The sequence below is a fragment of the Theropithecus gelada genome, chromosome 5 (assembly GCF_003255815.1).
Source record: "Theropithecus gelada isolate Dixy chromosome 5, Tgel_1.0, whole genome shotgun sequence".
NCBI lineage: Eukaryota > Metazoa > Chordata > Mammalia > Primates > Cercopithecidae > Theropithecus > Theropithecus gelada.
Window position 1 is genome coordinate 39,376,587 of NC_037672.1, and position 15,827 is coordinate 39,392,413.

Sequence of the window (15,827 nt, forward strand, 5' to 3'; positions counted from 1 at the left end):
CCTTGGCCTCCCAAAGTGCTGGGATTACAGGAGTGAGCCACCACACCTGGCCAATGTAATCCATCTCCAATGGTAGTCCCAAGACAAACACATGACCGTAACTTGCTGATTTCTCCAATGGAAAATATTGAATTAGCCAATCCTTTCTATGCTATAAGGGTTTTCCTAATTATTTTAGAAAAAATAAATCAGTATAAAGAAAACACAATTTAAAATAAGGTCTTGCAATTGCTTTAAAGAAAGCTTTATTTACTACATACATCCTAAGAATGTACTGTAAATGGAGCAAGATCTAAATAAAAGCTTTTCAAATATAAAGCAGCTAAAGTTAACTAAACCACTAGCAATGTTTGAAAACAGAACTCTAAAACTTTTTTTTTACATTTATATAGTTTGTTCTTAACACTAAAAAAAAAAAAAAGTTCACATTTCAAGTTATAAACTTATCTCAGTAGTGTACGTGAAATGGTTTTGAAACAATAGGAACAGGTAAGTCCCAGATTGGAGGCTCACTGATACTTAACTAGCTATGTCACCAACGTTTGTTTTTAAGGGAGTTTGGTGGTTGCCATGTTAAGGTATCATTGTTTTTTTTCTTTTCTTTCCTTCCTTCCTTCCTTTCTCTTCCCCTTCCTCCTCTTCCTCTTCCTCCTCCTCCTCCTCTTCTTCTTCTTCTTCTTCACAAATAATTTACAGGCATACGTAAAATACAGTAAGAACACTGGGTCACGGTTTCATCCAGTGAAACTCTGTGACAATCCTTCACTAGAAGGAGAGTACTTTTTTCACATAGTCAAGGGATGAGGATCTGATTCAAATTACATTTTGTTGAGTCACTCATTCCAAGAGATTTGAGTTTCAATGCAGCTTGTGGGGTACATCATCAGGAACATTGCACAATTACTTTATGTCATTTAAAAGAATGATGGAAAGGAATGTTAGGGGTGCTTAAAGGCCTCAGGAGGCACTCAATAATTTTATAGAATAGTTAAATAAATATTGCTTACACATAAAAACTCATCTCGTCTCAAGATGAGGGGGGAAAAGGCATTTGGGAATCTCTTAATTTAAAACAAAACAAAAGTACTTCCTAAGGGCATGATCCTCTTATGAATCCACAAGAATTCAGCCATCAACAAAAATCCCATGGTGGAAAGATTGTATGGATCTCTAATATGACATAAAAACGCAACTGTGTACTTGCTACCTTATTGCACACCTCACTTCCTTGATTGAGCCTTTAAAAAACAATTCCAAGTTGATATACATATTTTTAAAGTAGATGACAATCTTAACATTTTACTGTATTTTACATTCACTCTGCTAAACAAAAGCCTTTAAACAGGCACAAAACACTGCAACAATACATTAACTTCCTAATAAAACAAACCTTTTTAATAACATTGAAATAAAATGGTTTCATTTTGCATTAAACTACATACCATGAACTTCTGCAACATAAAAGGACTAAAAACAAGCATTAGAAGATATTTACAAACTATCTTTAAACTTCTACAGGTCTCTCCTCCTCCTCCTGGATGTGCACACCCCAATTCAGTTCACCCATCAAGTGCACAGCAAGGGAAGAGAGATTTAATAAACAAAATGTTTCCAACACCCTTGAGGACCACGGACAGTTTTGCATGAAACATGGTAAGGCAACTAGAAGCATAACTTTCTGCTGACAAGAGTCTCTGGGGGTCTTGTCTATGATAACATACATTCTTTGTCCCTACAAACTCATACTTCAAAAATGAATAAAGGCATTAGAAATGGCATTAAAGTTTTATATTGGGCAATTAAATAGCTAGGCAAAGGTGTCTAATGCAGCTCGATTAAAAGCTTGTACTTACTCTGCTGCTGAAAATAGCACACATAGAAGATAATACTTCCCCAACCAAAACAAAACAAAACAAAAAACATACAACGAAACAACAAACCCCAACAAAAACCCAGGAAGAAGTATAAAAGCCACCAGCTCCTCTCTCTTTCAGAGCTATTCATCAGTCCTAGGCTGGCCAAACATTGTGGAGGGACTGGGAATTTGGGGAGGAGGGGACAGGGTGAGAGATGGGGTAGTGGGGGCATGTGTAAGGTTAAGGCACATGGAGAATGAGCCCCGCTAATGGTGGCAAAGGAGAGCTTTCCAGTGTTTGGACTCAGAAGTGTGGCAAGTCTTTTCAATGTTGGCTTAAGGAGAGAATCAGTGTTTCTTTTAAAAAATAGTACCGCCATGATGATACATGGTAACACCATCAACCCTTAATGCCAGCAGAAATACAAAGATTTTACTCATTTTAAAATTGCACTTTCCAGTATAACCTTTAAAATAATGTTTTATGTAGTATTTTTAAGCACTACTGTTTGTATCTTTAAATATTGTATATATTTTTCAAAATAGTTCCCTAGCTGCTCAAGTGTGCTTTTTTAATATATAGTTGATATATTATTGAAGGTACTACAAAATAGAAATCTCTGGAGTGCAGAAGTTAAGAAAATAACCTTCATACTGAAAATATATCCTTAAAAAAAAAAAACAACAAAAAAACCTCTATACAAATGTAGTACAGCATACGAATTTTTAAAAGATGGTATGAAGGCACGAACCATTACAAGTCTTTTGGAAATGTATAAACGCAGGCCTGCTAAGTTGAAAATAGTCTTAAAAAACTAGTGAAAACTTCATGTATATAAAATATGTCAGAAATAAATCTGCGAACATTCTTCACTTTCAGATTGCATGTGCGAATTCAACAGGTTCCTTCTTCATAAATAGTCAAGCGTTCCTTCAGTGGTGTTCGTGTGGTTTGTCTTCGCGCTGGTCACCAGCCTCAGTATGTCTGGTAGACGTCGGGGATGGGGACCTGAATGGCAGCAGCAGGGAAGGCCTGAGGTATGTAGCCTGCGTATCCTCCATACACGGCGGCCGCGGCTGCCGCGTTCTTCTGTAGTGTGGCGATTGTGGCTGTGGCCGGAGCAGCAAATGGCACGTAACTGGCCCCGTAGATTCCGGCAGTGGGAATTCTCTGAACATTTGGAGCCACCGTGTATACTGGAGTTATTGGGCGGCCCTGAGGAGAAGAGACAAAAAGGAGCCTTCCTGAACAGGTGTATGTGCCTATCATCAATTCATTCAACAAGCCTCTCCCAGAAGTTGGGAATACAAAGACATAAAAGCAAGGGAGAGGAAGGCAGAGGGGCGGGCAAATAGCAATTATTGTAAGGAAGTGGGATAAGAGCCACTGAAGAGGTAAGGTGGAGCTGCATCCTCAAACTCAGTGATGCAACCTTGTGAAAGTGAGAGGCCTGGAAGGCTGAGGGAAAGATGAAATACTGTTGCCCCTCAGTATCCTCACAGGGGATTGGCTCTAGGACTTCCATGGATACCAAAATCCTCAGATGCTCAAGTCCCTGAGAGAAAATGGCATATTTGCATTTAACCTACGCATATCCTTCTGTATACTATAAAAAAATTTTTTTTTTCATAGAGACAAGGTCTCACTATGTTGCCCAGGGCTGGTCTTGAACTCCTGGCCTGAAGCAATCCTCCTGTCTCAGCATCCCAAAGTAGTGGGATTACGAGCATGAGCCACAACGTCTGGCCTCTCTCATATACTTTAAAAATAATCTCGAGATCACTTAAATACTTAATATGATGCAAATGTTATGTAAATATTTGTTATATTGTATTTTGACATTTGTATTGTTTTTTATTGTTGTATTGTTATTTTTTATTGTCTTTATTTTTTCAATCAAGAATTGAATCCAGACGCAGAACCTGTGGATAAGGAGGACCTTCTCTGCACGTATTCTAGAATCTTCTACTTACTATTCCACTCAATCAGTCTATGCCCCAGAGTGAGCTAGAGAAGGCAGTGGAGAATCTACCCTCCACACAGTTGATTTCACAGTAATTAAAAATCAGTATTTTTCCTTAAACATGGTCTCTAGATACATGCCAGCAGCCTCAACTCATACTTAACTGATGGAATATGATCTGTCTCAAAGACAGAGAGAGGAGCAGACTGTGTCAACTTAGAGAAACAAAATATACTGATCTCCAAAGGGACAGCTTCTTAAGCTGTGACCTTAAAAAATTGTGACCATACATAATTTTCAGTCAATGTGATGGTTTCCATCATCTCCCACCTAAGAGATGACACCATTAATGTATACAAATTGTTGTAGAAGCTTACAGAAAGAACCAACTAACGGGGAAGTTGGAGAAAATGTCTCTGCAGCAGGGATATTTGAGCTGGGTTTTGAAGGATAAGGAGCAGTTTCCAAATGAAGAAGAAGTGGGGAAGGACAAGCTAAGTAAAGTTGCCTGAACTGTTGACGGCCACCACTGGCTGTAGAAAAGCCCCTGCTACTTCCTTCTGTCTACTTGAAAATGCAACGTAAGATGTTTTCAGAATAAACAGGAGAAATGGGAAGACTGCGGTTCAGTATTTCCCAAAGTGTTTGCCATCAAACTAGTTCTGTGAGATGCTTCATTGAAAAGAGATTTTGGATAAAATAAAACATTCATTTAACAAAATATTTGGTGCACCTCATGAGCCACAGAATGCCTTGTAGTAAATGCTGGTATGATCTCCCTATATCTTAATACATCTTCAAAATAAACAATTCAGCATCTATGAAATGGTGAATTAAAGTAATTATTTCTTCTCAGATTTTTATAAAGGAATTAGTTCTAATTTCTGTTACAAAATTTGCAAATCAGAGTTCCAAAATTGTGCTCAAAGGAACTTCTAGCCTAAGAGTACTTTTTAAAACTATAATCAGATAGTAATTATAATTTATAATAATTTTAATTTATAATTATAATGATAATTATAACAATTAACTCAGAGGCTGGGTGAGATGGCTCATGCCTGTAATCCCAGCACTTTGGGATGCTGAGGCCAGGAGTTTCTGCAAAAGATACAAAACTTAGGCAGGCATGGCGGTGCGTACTCCTGTAGTTCTAGCTACTCAAGAGGCTGAGGCATGAGGATCACCTGAGCCTGGGAATTCAAGGTTGCAGTGAACCAAGATCGCACCACTGCACTCCAGTCTGGGCAATGGAAGTGAGACCTTGTCTCAAACAAAACAAAACAAAACAAAAACAAAAACAAACCCCAAACTCAGAGACTACTTTTGCCAGGCACTGTTCTAAGTACCTTATTTGTATGACAGTATTGAATCATCACAGCCACCAGTACAGTTGGTACTATGATTATATGGAGTTGTGTGGAAGTGTTAAATGACCTGCACAAAGTGACACAGCTTTTAAGCAATGCAATGTGTGACTCTGCAGTCTGCACTTTTAGCCCTATGTTAACTTGCTTCCTAAACACTAAACAATGAGTGTCTCATCAGCGACATTTTACAACCAGGGAGAGAAGCTCCGGAACTGGAAAGACTGTTCACAGCACAAGCCATCTTTTCCACATGTGTGGACACAGGTTTAATAACCAGTGCAAAAAGGGAGAGGAAATGGCAGGGAAGGCAACATGTGGGAGAGACCTTGCCATGTGCTACAGGCTGGCCCAATACCTGGGTTCAGGCTGCCCACTCAAACACTAAGTTTTGCACATACATGTGCACTGGCTTATGGCCTGGAATCAAGAGTAGGTCCCCAAACCCATGGCTTCTCTTTTCATTCGTGTGATGTTCCTTTTATATGGCATTCACCATACTATAAGGACAGAGCATACACAGATCAGGGACCTGATCTCCTAATCCCAATTCTACTCTTGGCTAGCAGTTCTATCACCTTGCTGGGCCTTAATTTTCTTATCTGTAAAATGAGAATATATGGGGAAGCACTTGGTTTTGCTTTCCATGGTTTCAGTTACCTGCGGTTGACTGACGTCTGAAAATATTAAGCTGAAATTTCAGAAATAAACAATTCATAAGTTTTAAATTGTGCACCCTTCTGAGTAGCTCTATGAAATCTCATGCCTTCCCTCTCTGTCTTGCCTGGGACACCAATCATCCCTTTGTCCAGGAAAGCCACACTGTCTGTGCTCCATGCCCATGTCACTTAGTAGCCATCTGGGTTATCAGACTGACCGTCAAGGAGCCCTTATTTTACTTAACATCAGCCCCAAAGTGCAAGAGTAGAGATGCTGGCATTTTGGATATGCCAACGAGGAGCACTAAAGGCCTTCCTCTAAGCGAAAAGGGGAAAGTTCTCTACTTAATAAGGAAAGAAAAAAATCCTATGCTGAGGTTGCTAAGATCTACAGTAAGAAAGAAATTTTCTATCTGTGAAACTGTGAAGAAGGAAAAAAAATTGTGCATAGTATATTATCGGTTTGGTAATATCTGTGTTTCAGGCATCCACTGGGGATTGTGGAATGTATCCCCCATGGATAAGGGGGGACCACTATACAATTGCAATAATACAGCATATCAAAGAGCAGGAATAAAGAAAAATGCAATGGTGGTAGTGGGAGAAACATTTACCCATCTTTAAAAAGTGCCCCTAGCAGGAGAATCGCTTGAACCCTGGAGGCGGAAGTTGCAGTGAGCTGAGATCCCACCACTGCACTCCAGCCTGGGTGACAAAGTGAGAGTCCGTCTCAAAAAAACAAAAAACAAAACAAAACAAAACAAAAACCCCCCAAAAATGTGCCTCTAATTCAGGTGAAGAGTCCCTGCAGTCTTCCCTCTTGTTAAGGAGGAGCGGTTATCTTTGCTTTAACTAAATGGCTAAACAGGAACACCCCTGAGCGCCTACAACGTAGGGGAGGATGATTAAAGCTAGGGGAGGATAAGCAAAGACTGCAAATAAGAACCTTGATGGTGGCTGGGCGTCGTGGCTCATGGCCTTGTAATCGCAGCACTTTGGGAGGCTGAGGAGGGCGTATCATGAAGTCAGGAGATCAAGACCATCCTGGCTAACAGGTGAAACCTGTTAAAGAGCTGACGCACAAAGTCCAGGGAACGATTTCACATTTTCACATTTCAAACTGTGGCTCAATGAAGTGGAAACCCCGTCTCCACTAAAAAAATACAAAAAATTAGCCAGGCGTGGTGGCCACGTGCCTGTAGTCCTAGCTACTTGGGAGGCTAAGGTTGGAGAATCGTCTGAACCTGGGAGGTGGAGGTTGCAGTGAGCCGAGATCGCGCCACTACACTCCAGCCTGGGCGACAGAGTTAGATGTTGTCTCAAAAAAAAAAAAAAAAAAAAAAAAAAAAAGAACCCCGATGGCAACAGTCAGTGCAGATTGATAGGAGACAGAAATAGTCAGAACATGATTATGGTGCCTGGAATTTGGACCTGACCAGAACTCACAGTGCACATCAAAGACAAATGTTCATGAGTTTCTTAGTAAAGAAGAATTAGAAATTATTATCAAAATTCCACTAAGTACTGCTGCTAAGTTATTGTAAATATTTACCATCAGTCCACAAGTACTATAACTACACTCAGTTGTTATTCTACAGTGTCATTTACAACCAGTTCCTCTTTTTGTCTTTCAGAAATCCCAAGTTAAAGAATACTTAATGACAGACTGAAAGACAAATAAGCTTCAGTGAGTCTGCCCTTTCTGAATAACGCAGTCAAGACTAGCATTCAGAGTGAGCAAAAGCAAGTAAACAGCATCCTACTGTGGAGGGTCAGAGGCCTGGCTCTGTCTCAGAATCATTGAGGAGCTGTGCAAAATATCAGTTCTAGGACCCCAGCCCAGTTTGACTGAATTGGAAACTTCAGGGATTAGAGTCTAACAATCTCTGTTTTTTAAAAAATGTAGGCCTGTAATCCCACACTTTGGGACGTTGAGGTGGGAGGACTGCTTGAGCCCAGGAGTTCAATACCAGTTTGGGCAACATAGCAAGACTTTGTCCCTACATATAAAAAAGTTAGCCGGGCATGGTGGTGTGCGTCTGTGGTCCCAACTTCTTGGGAGGCTGAGGTGGGAGGATTGCTTTAACCAGGGAGGTTGAGGTTGCAGTGAGCCATGCACTCCAGCCTGGGTGACAGAGTGAGACTCTGTCTCAAAAACATCAAAAATCAAAAATGAAAGAAGTGACCTGGATAATTCTTTTTCAGCTGGATAAGGGATCTTGGGCCTGAGTACTTGTGATTAGTATTTGCGATTCACTGCCTCACAGAGAACAGCTTTAACAAGATTTTCTTCTGTTAAATGGATGTCCTCCCTATGTCCTATGAGGTGAAGATGCAAAGAAACAAGACACAGTCTTTGGTTTGGAGGAGCTTCATTTTCCTTGGAAGATAGAACACATTGGCAGCCACAGGCCAAGTAATGATGTAGTAATGAGGAGCACAGGAGAGAACATTTCTCTAGGAGGTGGATGGGGAAGATTCTATGGAAGAGATGAGAATAAAGAAACCAGGATACAGTATGAACAAAGGTGGGGAAGGAGGCCAACATGGTAAGATGAGTTTGGGAACAGATAGGGAACAGTGGGAGATATGGTTGGAGGAGAGGATTATGGACATATTTTGTAAAAATTTTTTTGAGACAGGGTCTCATTCTGTTGCCCAGGTTGGAGTGCAGTGGTGCAATCACAGCTCACTGCAGCCTTGACCTCAAGGCTGGTCAAGTGGTCCTCCTGCCTCAGCCTCTCCAGTAGCTGGGACTACAGGCATATGCCACCATGCCAGGCTAATTTTAAAAAATATATATTTGGAGAGACACTGTCTCACCATGTTGCCCAGGCTGGTCCTGAACTCCTGGCCTCAAGTGATCCTCCTATCTTGACCTCCCTATGTGCTGGGATTACAGGCATGAGCCACTCTACCCAGCATAAAATTTTACATATCTATACAGATGTTCTTTCTCTCTCTCTCTCTTTACACACACACACGCACGCACACACACACACACACATACACCCACCCACTGGGTTAACATTTTTTAAAGAAATCTTCATGGAGCCTCAGTGTGAAATGTGAAAATGCGAAATCGTTCCCTGGACTTTGTGCGTCAGCTCTTTAACATCATGAGCTAAAAATTATTCAGTGCTATTTAAAAAACATATATGCACAATATTATGACACTGTGAAAAATTACACATCATTTTTACATATTGATTCCCACCCTTAACAATGATATTATTAGGGTAGTACAATTAATTACAATTATTTTTTTCTGTCATGATTCAAATTCAAAATGCTTTGTGTCACCCAATCGCATAGCTGTAACAGAGAGCCAGGCACACAGTAAATTCTCAGTGCTGAATACTAAATGAATCCAGGATAAAGAGAGGCTTCACACGCAAATAACAACGACTGCAATCAGAACTCTACCTGGAAAGGCGGTGGCGTCGACACGGTGGGAATGACGGCGGCTGCAGCTGCGGCTGCGGCAGCTGCGGCGGCAGCAGCACTGGCTGGGTCTGGCTGCACAGCAATGGGGCTGATCATGTGCTCCACTGTGTGGATTTTGCCATCTTCAATCATTTTAGGGGCTGGAGCTGCTGGGAACATGGAATACTGGGCCCCAATGGCAGGGATGGCTACTGTAAGAGAAGCAAGAAGGAAAAATGGGTCAATCACTTTCAGTTGCTGAGGGGGGTCCAGCACTTGCTCTAAGATATTTTTTATTTTTATTTTTTAAAAAACTTTTCTTTCTTTTGAGACAGGGTCTCACTCTGTGGCCCAGGCTGAAATGCAGTGGTGCGATCAAGGCTCACTGCAGCCTCAATCTCTTGGCCTCAAGCGATCCTCCCACCTCAGCCTCCTGAGTAGCTGGAACTACAGGCACAGGCCACCTTGCCCAGCTATTTTCTGTTGTTGTTGTAGAGACAGGGTTTTGCCACATTGCCCAGGCTGGTCTTGAACTCCTGAGCTCAAGCAATCCAACTGCCTTGGCCTCCCAAAGTGCTGAGATTACAGGTGTGAGCCACCGCACCCAGCCAAAGATATTTTTTTAAAACCACGTTTAGAGGTCAGGGGCCTCTCTAAGCTCACTATTGTTCTCTCAGTACAAGCCATGTACCCAGATGCCTGCTCCCCAAGAGGAAGGGATAGGCGGTGGCAGGTAACTACCCCTGCCTGTCGTGGAAGAGACCCCTAGAGTTAGGCTTCTGCACCAATATTTTCTATTTCTACAGAAAAATCAGTTTGAATCTTATTCTTGATGTCCTACTGAGCAAGAAAGGGCCTCTGACTATGGGAAAACAGGCTTAGACAAAGAAGTGAGATCAGAGGCTTGAGGCCTACCGCCTGTGAGAGTTGGGCCCGCCTGTTCCTTCCTACTCACCTCACTCATTACCAGTCCCACTGCCTTTTTTTCACTTTCACCACTATTTAAGAAACAGGTGCTGTTGAGGGTTTCATTCTGAGAACTCAGACCTGCGTACATCCTCCCCACCCTTTATTTCAGATTTTAGCATTACTGATTCAAGCAAAAACACACGGTAAAAAAAAATAGCACATTCCCCAATTTCTTCATGTCCACTCAAAGTAGCGAAGCTGTGGAGTGATTGGCTTTTAGTGGGACCTCCCAATTCAAAGAATTTCTGCAAGTCCAAAATTATGATTTCAACGAGAGATTCAAACAGATGGCAGTTATTGAATGTCAAGGTACAGTAAGAAGAGATCAAAAGGAAAAGATACTAGCCCTGATGTGTGTGTGTGTCGGGGGGCGGTGGGGGGTGTATTTGTGTGTTTGTGTGTGTTGAAAGGATAAGCAAAAATATGAAATGTGTACACAAAGAATCTTTCTATTTCTGGTTTTCTCCAACTGTAGGTACACTTATTCTAATAAGGATAGACTCAATCAAAGGTAAAGAGACAAATGATTATAAGCTAAACAATGGTATGGCCATTTGATAAAATATACCTAAAACCTGAATCAAATATTTTACCTGCCTTTCCAACCATATCTTCCACTGGTCTTGCGCCCAGATACTTCACCACCACCCTGGTGCCTCTCCTAAAATACAATGTTCTCATTTTCTGGATGATCAGAAATAGACACCAAGGCCAATGGATGGGGCCCAGAGAGGGTTGTGAGTTTAAGCTACAAGGGGTTGTATGAAGTAAATGAATTGTTCTGGCTATCAGCCCACAGGAATTTCTACCTCAGCCTCCAGGACACAACTTTACATGACTAAAGATTATTTAACAGTTCTTTTCTCTTGTTAAACCTTAAGCTGCCTTAACTTGCCAACAGGAGTCCCCTTCCCAACAAGTAGAAGCGACAACTCCCATATCCAGGCTCTATTTTATGAAGTTACAGAGCTGTAGGATCAGTTTTACTTTGCCCACAGTGCCAATGACATTTAAAAGGCAATCTAGTCTAAGGAGTTACTTAATTGCAGAATTTTTACGCAGGCCAAAAAAAAAAAAAAAAAAAAATCATTACTAGATTCATCAAAAGAAAGTTCAACTAGCAAAATACTTTTTAACCCTATGAGGCCAATGCGTACCTATGTCCCAAATGCACAGATTCCTTGACTCTATTTTAGCTAGGGAAAGAAGTGTACAATCTCAACCAGAAGAAAATCAGAGTAGCTGGGCTCTGAACAGTTCTTCAACCTCCTCCTGCTGAAGTTCTTCAACCTCCTCCTGCTGAAGCCAGGGAGGGCGTCTGGAGGAGGGTCACGCCAATCACCCACGGACTGAGTTTTCCATGTGTTTGGATGCTTCTGCGGGGTGCTGCGTGAGTTCGTGCTAGACTCACACAATGGAGTTAATGTTCTTTGCAGGTTTGGATCAGAAGACCGGCCTCACGTTAGATGGCCATGGGCACTAACAACATTGATAAACAGGTTTGTGGGGCCTGGATGTGAAAGCAAAGTTCAAGGTCCCTGGCTTGAAATTATTGAGCATCCCTACTCCCAATCTACTGATCCAGCTAGAGGAAGAAATGAGTGCTGGAAATTAGAAACCAGGGAATTAGCTGCAAAAACTTTCACCAAAGGCCAGGTGCGGTGGCTCATGCCTATAATCCCAGCACTTTGGGAGGCTGAGGGGGGCGGCTCACTTGAGATCAGGAGTTTGAGAGCAGCCTGGGCAACATGGTGAAACCCCCACCTCTACTAAATATACAAAAAGTAGCCGGCATGGTGGTGCGCGCCTGTAGTTCCAGCTACTGGGGAGGCTGAGGCAGGAGAATCACTTAACCTGGGAGGTGGAGGTTGCAGTGAGCCAAGATCACTGCACTCTAGCCTGGGTGACAGAGCAAGACTCCATCTCAAACAACAACAACAACAAAACTTTGACCACTGCCTTGTCCCCAAGCATTCTTATTTGCTCAGACCATGACAAGGGACAAAAGGTGCTGCTGAATTCTGAAGGGGAATTTTCTGCCCTTCCCAACAACTCTCAGAATGGGCCAATAAGCTCTACCCTCTGACATCAGATGGTTGGGGCAGAAATAGGCCTGAGTAAGGAAAAGATACGTTTTACCTGACAGAAGATAGAGAGAGCCTCATGTTCTTCCTTTCTTCTCCCCACAACTCTCCCTACTTAGCCACAGACTGAGAAAAAGACTAACAATGGGTGACAACCCTTTGAAAATCTTACTGCACGGCTGGGCGCAGTGGCTCACGCCTGTAATCCCAGCACTTTGGGAGGCCGAGATGGGCGGATCATGAGGTCAGGAGATCGAGACCATCCTGGCTAACACAGTGAAACCCCATCTCTACTTAAAAAAAAAAATTTATATATATATATAAACAAATTAGTTGGGCGTGGTGGTGGGCGCCTGTAGTCCCAGCTACTCTGGAGGCTGAGGCAGGAGAATGGTATGCACCCGGGAGGCAGAGCTTGCAATGAGCCGAGATCGTGCCACTGCACTCCAGCCTGGGTGACAGAGTGAGACTCTGTCTCAAAAAAAAAAAAAAAAAAAAAAAGGAAAAAAGAAAACCTTACTTCAGGCAAGTTTGATTTGACCATGGTCAAAGCTACACCATCCCTTGAAGTTCTAGATAAGGAGGTCCAGGGGGCCACTTTCTTTTTGCCTTGACCCTAGCTGCCTGGGAGAAGAGGAACCCCTGTGCAGATGTGAGATCCCCAGAAAGGCTTGGATTCATTTCTAACAGAAGGGCTGGGGTTTATGCTGAATGGGTGCATTCTCAATCTGGTTTATACTGACCTGTACCAGGTTTAATGGCAACTGGGTTGACGGTAGGGATTTCCAAATTCGGCACAAGTTCATATCCTTTTTCTTGCTGCTTTCCTTTCCCTTCATGATATCGGCTATATATACCACGGCCAGCAGAATATCCCCCGAGGTAGGAACCCCGGGGCCCCGGGGCTCTGTTGCCAGCTGCACCTCGCCCTCGGCCTCTTATGCTGCCTGCTTGTAATAACAACACAAAAGATGATGAGCAACCAACAGTGATGGTGCTGGAGGCAGACCTCAGCCCTCAGTTCTCAGCATTTAACTGCTCCAGTCTAAGTTGCAGGTAGCTACACCTTTGCTCTTTAATAGGCTGGTAAAGATGCTTCCAACATTCTATTTCAGCCTAGATTTGCATCCTAAGCATGTCTGCTTAGTACAAGAGGCAAACTTGCAGGGTGAGTTTCTAGGATTGTATATGCAATTTCAGTAAAGAAAAACATTCATAGAATACCCACTCCCCCCCAAAAAAAATTGGGGCCAGGTGCGGTGTCTTGTGCCTGTAATCCCAGCACTTTGGGAGGCTAAGGCTAGAGGATGGCTTGAGCCCAGGGGTTCAAGACCAGCCTGGGCAACATGGTGAGACCCTGTCTCCAAATATATATATATATATATATATATACACACACACAATTAAATAATTTTTTTTAACAGTTAGATTTGGAAGGGGATTTGCTAGTCCACCTTCCTCATTTCATGCTTGAGAAAACAGGCCAGGGGAGACTAAAGTGACTAAAGTCACAGACTAGTTAATCAGAGAACAGGACCCAGAACCTATGTATCTTATTTTCCAGGTAATGCTGCGTTTCATTATATCCTAACCAATGATAACAAAAAACAAAATTAAAAATCATTGACTCCACCAACATCTTAAGATTTAATATCACAAGCAGGTTTTAACCTAAGCACCAAGAGATTGGTGGACGAGCCCCTAACCTGGTGGACCCCGGCAAGGCAGAATGCCAGTGTTTGCACACCCATGTGATTTTACCGCTCACCCCAGAACGACCTGTATTTCTATCAATGCTGCAGAAGTGATGGCCTTCGGTGCCAGCAAAGAACTAGACCCAGAATGCAAACCCAAAAGGAGGGTGGAAGGGCCTTCAGCACCTACCAGCTCAGCAAATGCCAGCCACGATATCCCTGGTGCCCCCTGCCTAGGAGGCAAAGTTCTTGAAGGCCCCACCCAGGAGAAGAGCCCCCACTAACCTTTCACGAAGTAGTCCCTGTTGGGCCCGATGAGCGCGTTGTAGGGGTAGCCGTAGTAGGCCAGCGTGTAGGGGTCGCAGGAGTACACGTAGCTGGGCTGCTGCGCCGCCTCGGCCGCACCGCCACCCCTGGCTGCCTTCTGGTAGCGCGAGTACTGCTCCTTGTCCACGGGCTTGGCCAGCGTGACCTCCAGGCACGAGCCCTCCAGCTCAGTGCCGTTGAGGTTGTTCATGGCGTGCACGGCATCCTCGCGGCTGGTGAAGTGCACGAAGGCGTAGTCGCGGATCTTCTTGACGCGCTCCACGCAGCCAGGGTTGAACTGGCCGAAGCTCTTCTTGATGGTGTCCTCTGTGGTCTCAATCATGAGGTTGCGCACGTAGAGGATCTTCACCGTCTCCATCACGTCCTCGTCCACATCGATCTCGGGCTCGGCCCAGTCCACGGCGATCTGGTGGCCCCACAGCTGGATGCGGCCGGGCATGAGCTTGCGGCGAGCCATGGCAGCCGCGCGGTGGCTTTCGTACTCCACGAAGGCGAAGCCACGGTTCTTCATCTTGTCGGCCGCGCTGGCGTAGACGATCACGTCCAGCACGCCCTCGGTGACCTTGGCGATCTCCTCCAGGATCTCCTCGCGTTTCTTCATCTTGGGGATCCCGCCGATGAAGAGGCGGCAGTTGTCTACGCTGCAGCACACGCCTAGCAGGCGACCCGGGCGGATCTCGTAGTTGTTGAGCTCGCGCACTGCGCGCTTGGCCTCGTGCTTGTGGCAGTACATGACGAAGGCGTAGCCGCGGTTCTTGCCGTCGAAGTCCATCATGAGGCGCAGCTCGTAGATGCGGCCCACAGCCTCGAACACGGGCACCAGTTCGTCCTCGTACACGTCGCGCGGGATCTTGCCCACGAAGACCTCGCAGCCGCGCTGCGGGTGCGGGCCCTCCCAGCCGGGCGGTGGGCCGCCGTACTTGCGCTGCCCGTTCTCCTGCACCATGCTGTAGCCCGTGCGCTCCATCAGCGCCAGCAGTGCCGCCTCGTTGGGCGCGCCCGCCACGCCCTCAGGCACCTTGGCCGAGGACCCGGCGGCCGAGTCACTGCTCATGGCTGCGGTGGAATCCTCTGCGGTCATAATGTCAAAGGCATCCACAGCTGGCGGAAACCTGGGAAGCAGAAAGGAGCGTGAGTGGGGAACCGCTGGATCTTGCCTCCTTTGGGTTGTTTCGCAGCCTTGCAAGTATGCATTAATAGGCCACGGGGAAGGTGAGGTGGTTTAAATGAGAAATAGAATGGAGGTGTTCTGGAAATGCAGCAGCCCTACACTTGTCTAAAATAGTCAAGTTGTCTTGCCATAAGAACCAGAAGTGAGTTAGGAAAAAAAAAAAAAATCAGAATGAGCAAGTACTTCCATTTCATCAGTACCCCGATAGCTTTGAAGTTTTGCGAAACTGCTATCATTGTTGGTAAAAACCTCACATTCTTTTGCTTCATTCCTGCACCGTTAACTCCGCCTGATTTCCTTGTTATATGGAATTT

At 44.1% G+C, this 15,827-nt stretch overlaps 1 protein-coding gene across 4 annotated transcripts in view; it reads right to left on the reverse strand.

Moving 5' to 3' along the window:
* Nucleotides 1–222: 222 nt before the first annotated feature.
* Nucleotides 223–15,827, reverse strand: part of RBM47 (RNA binding motif protein 47) — a 206,562-nt gene continuing 190,957 nt past the window's right edge. For 2 of the 4 annotated variants that reach the window (XM_025384907.1, XM_025384908.1), the window contains 4 exons: nt 14,301–15,454; nt 13,065–13,271; nt 9,269–9,480; nt 223–3,071 (listed from right to left, as the gene is read on the reverse strand). In XM_025384907.1, the coding sequence (XP_025240692.1) occupies nt 2,832–3,071; nt 9,269–9,480; nt 13,065–13,271; nt 14,301–15,423 (1,782 nt within the window). In that variant the 5' untranslated portion in view covers nt 15,424–15,454 and the 3' untranslated portion in view covers nt 223–2,831. The remainder of the gene's footprint in view (nt 3,072–9,268; nt 9,481–13,064; nt 13,272–14,300; nt 15,455–15,827) is intronic. The other 2 variants (XM_025384909.1, XM_025384910.1) reach the window with 2 other exon arrangements.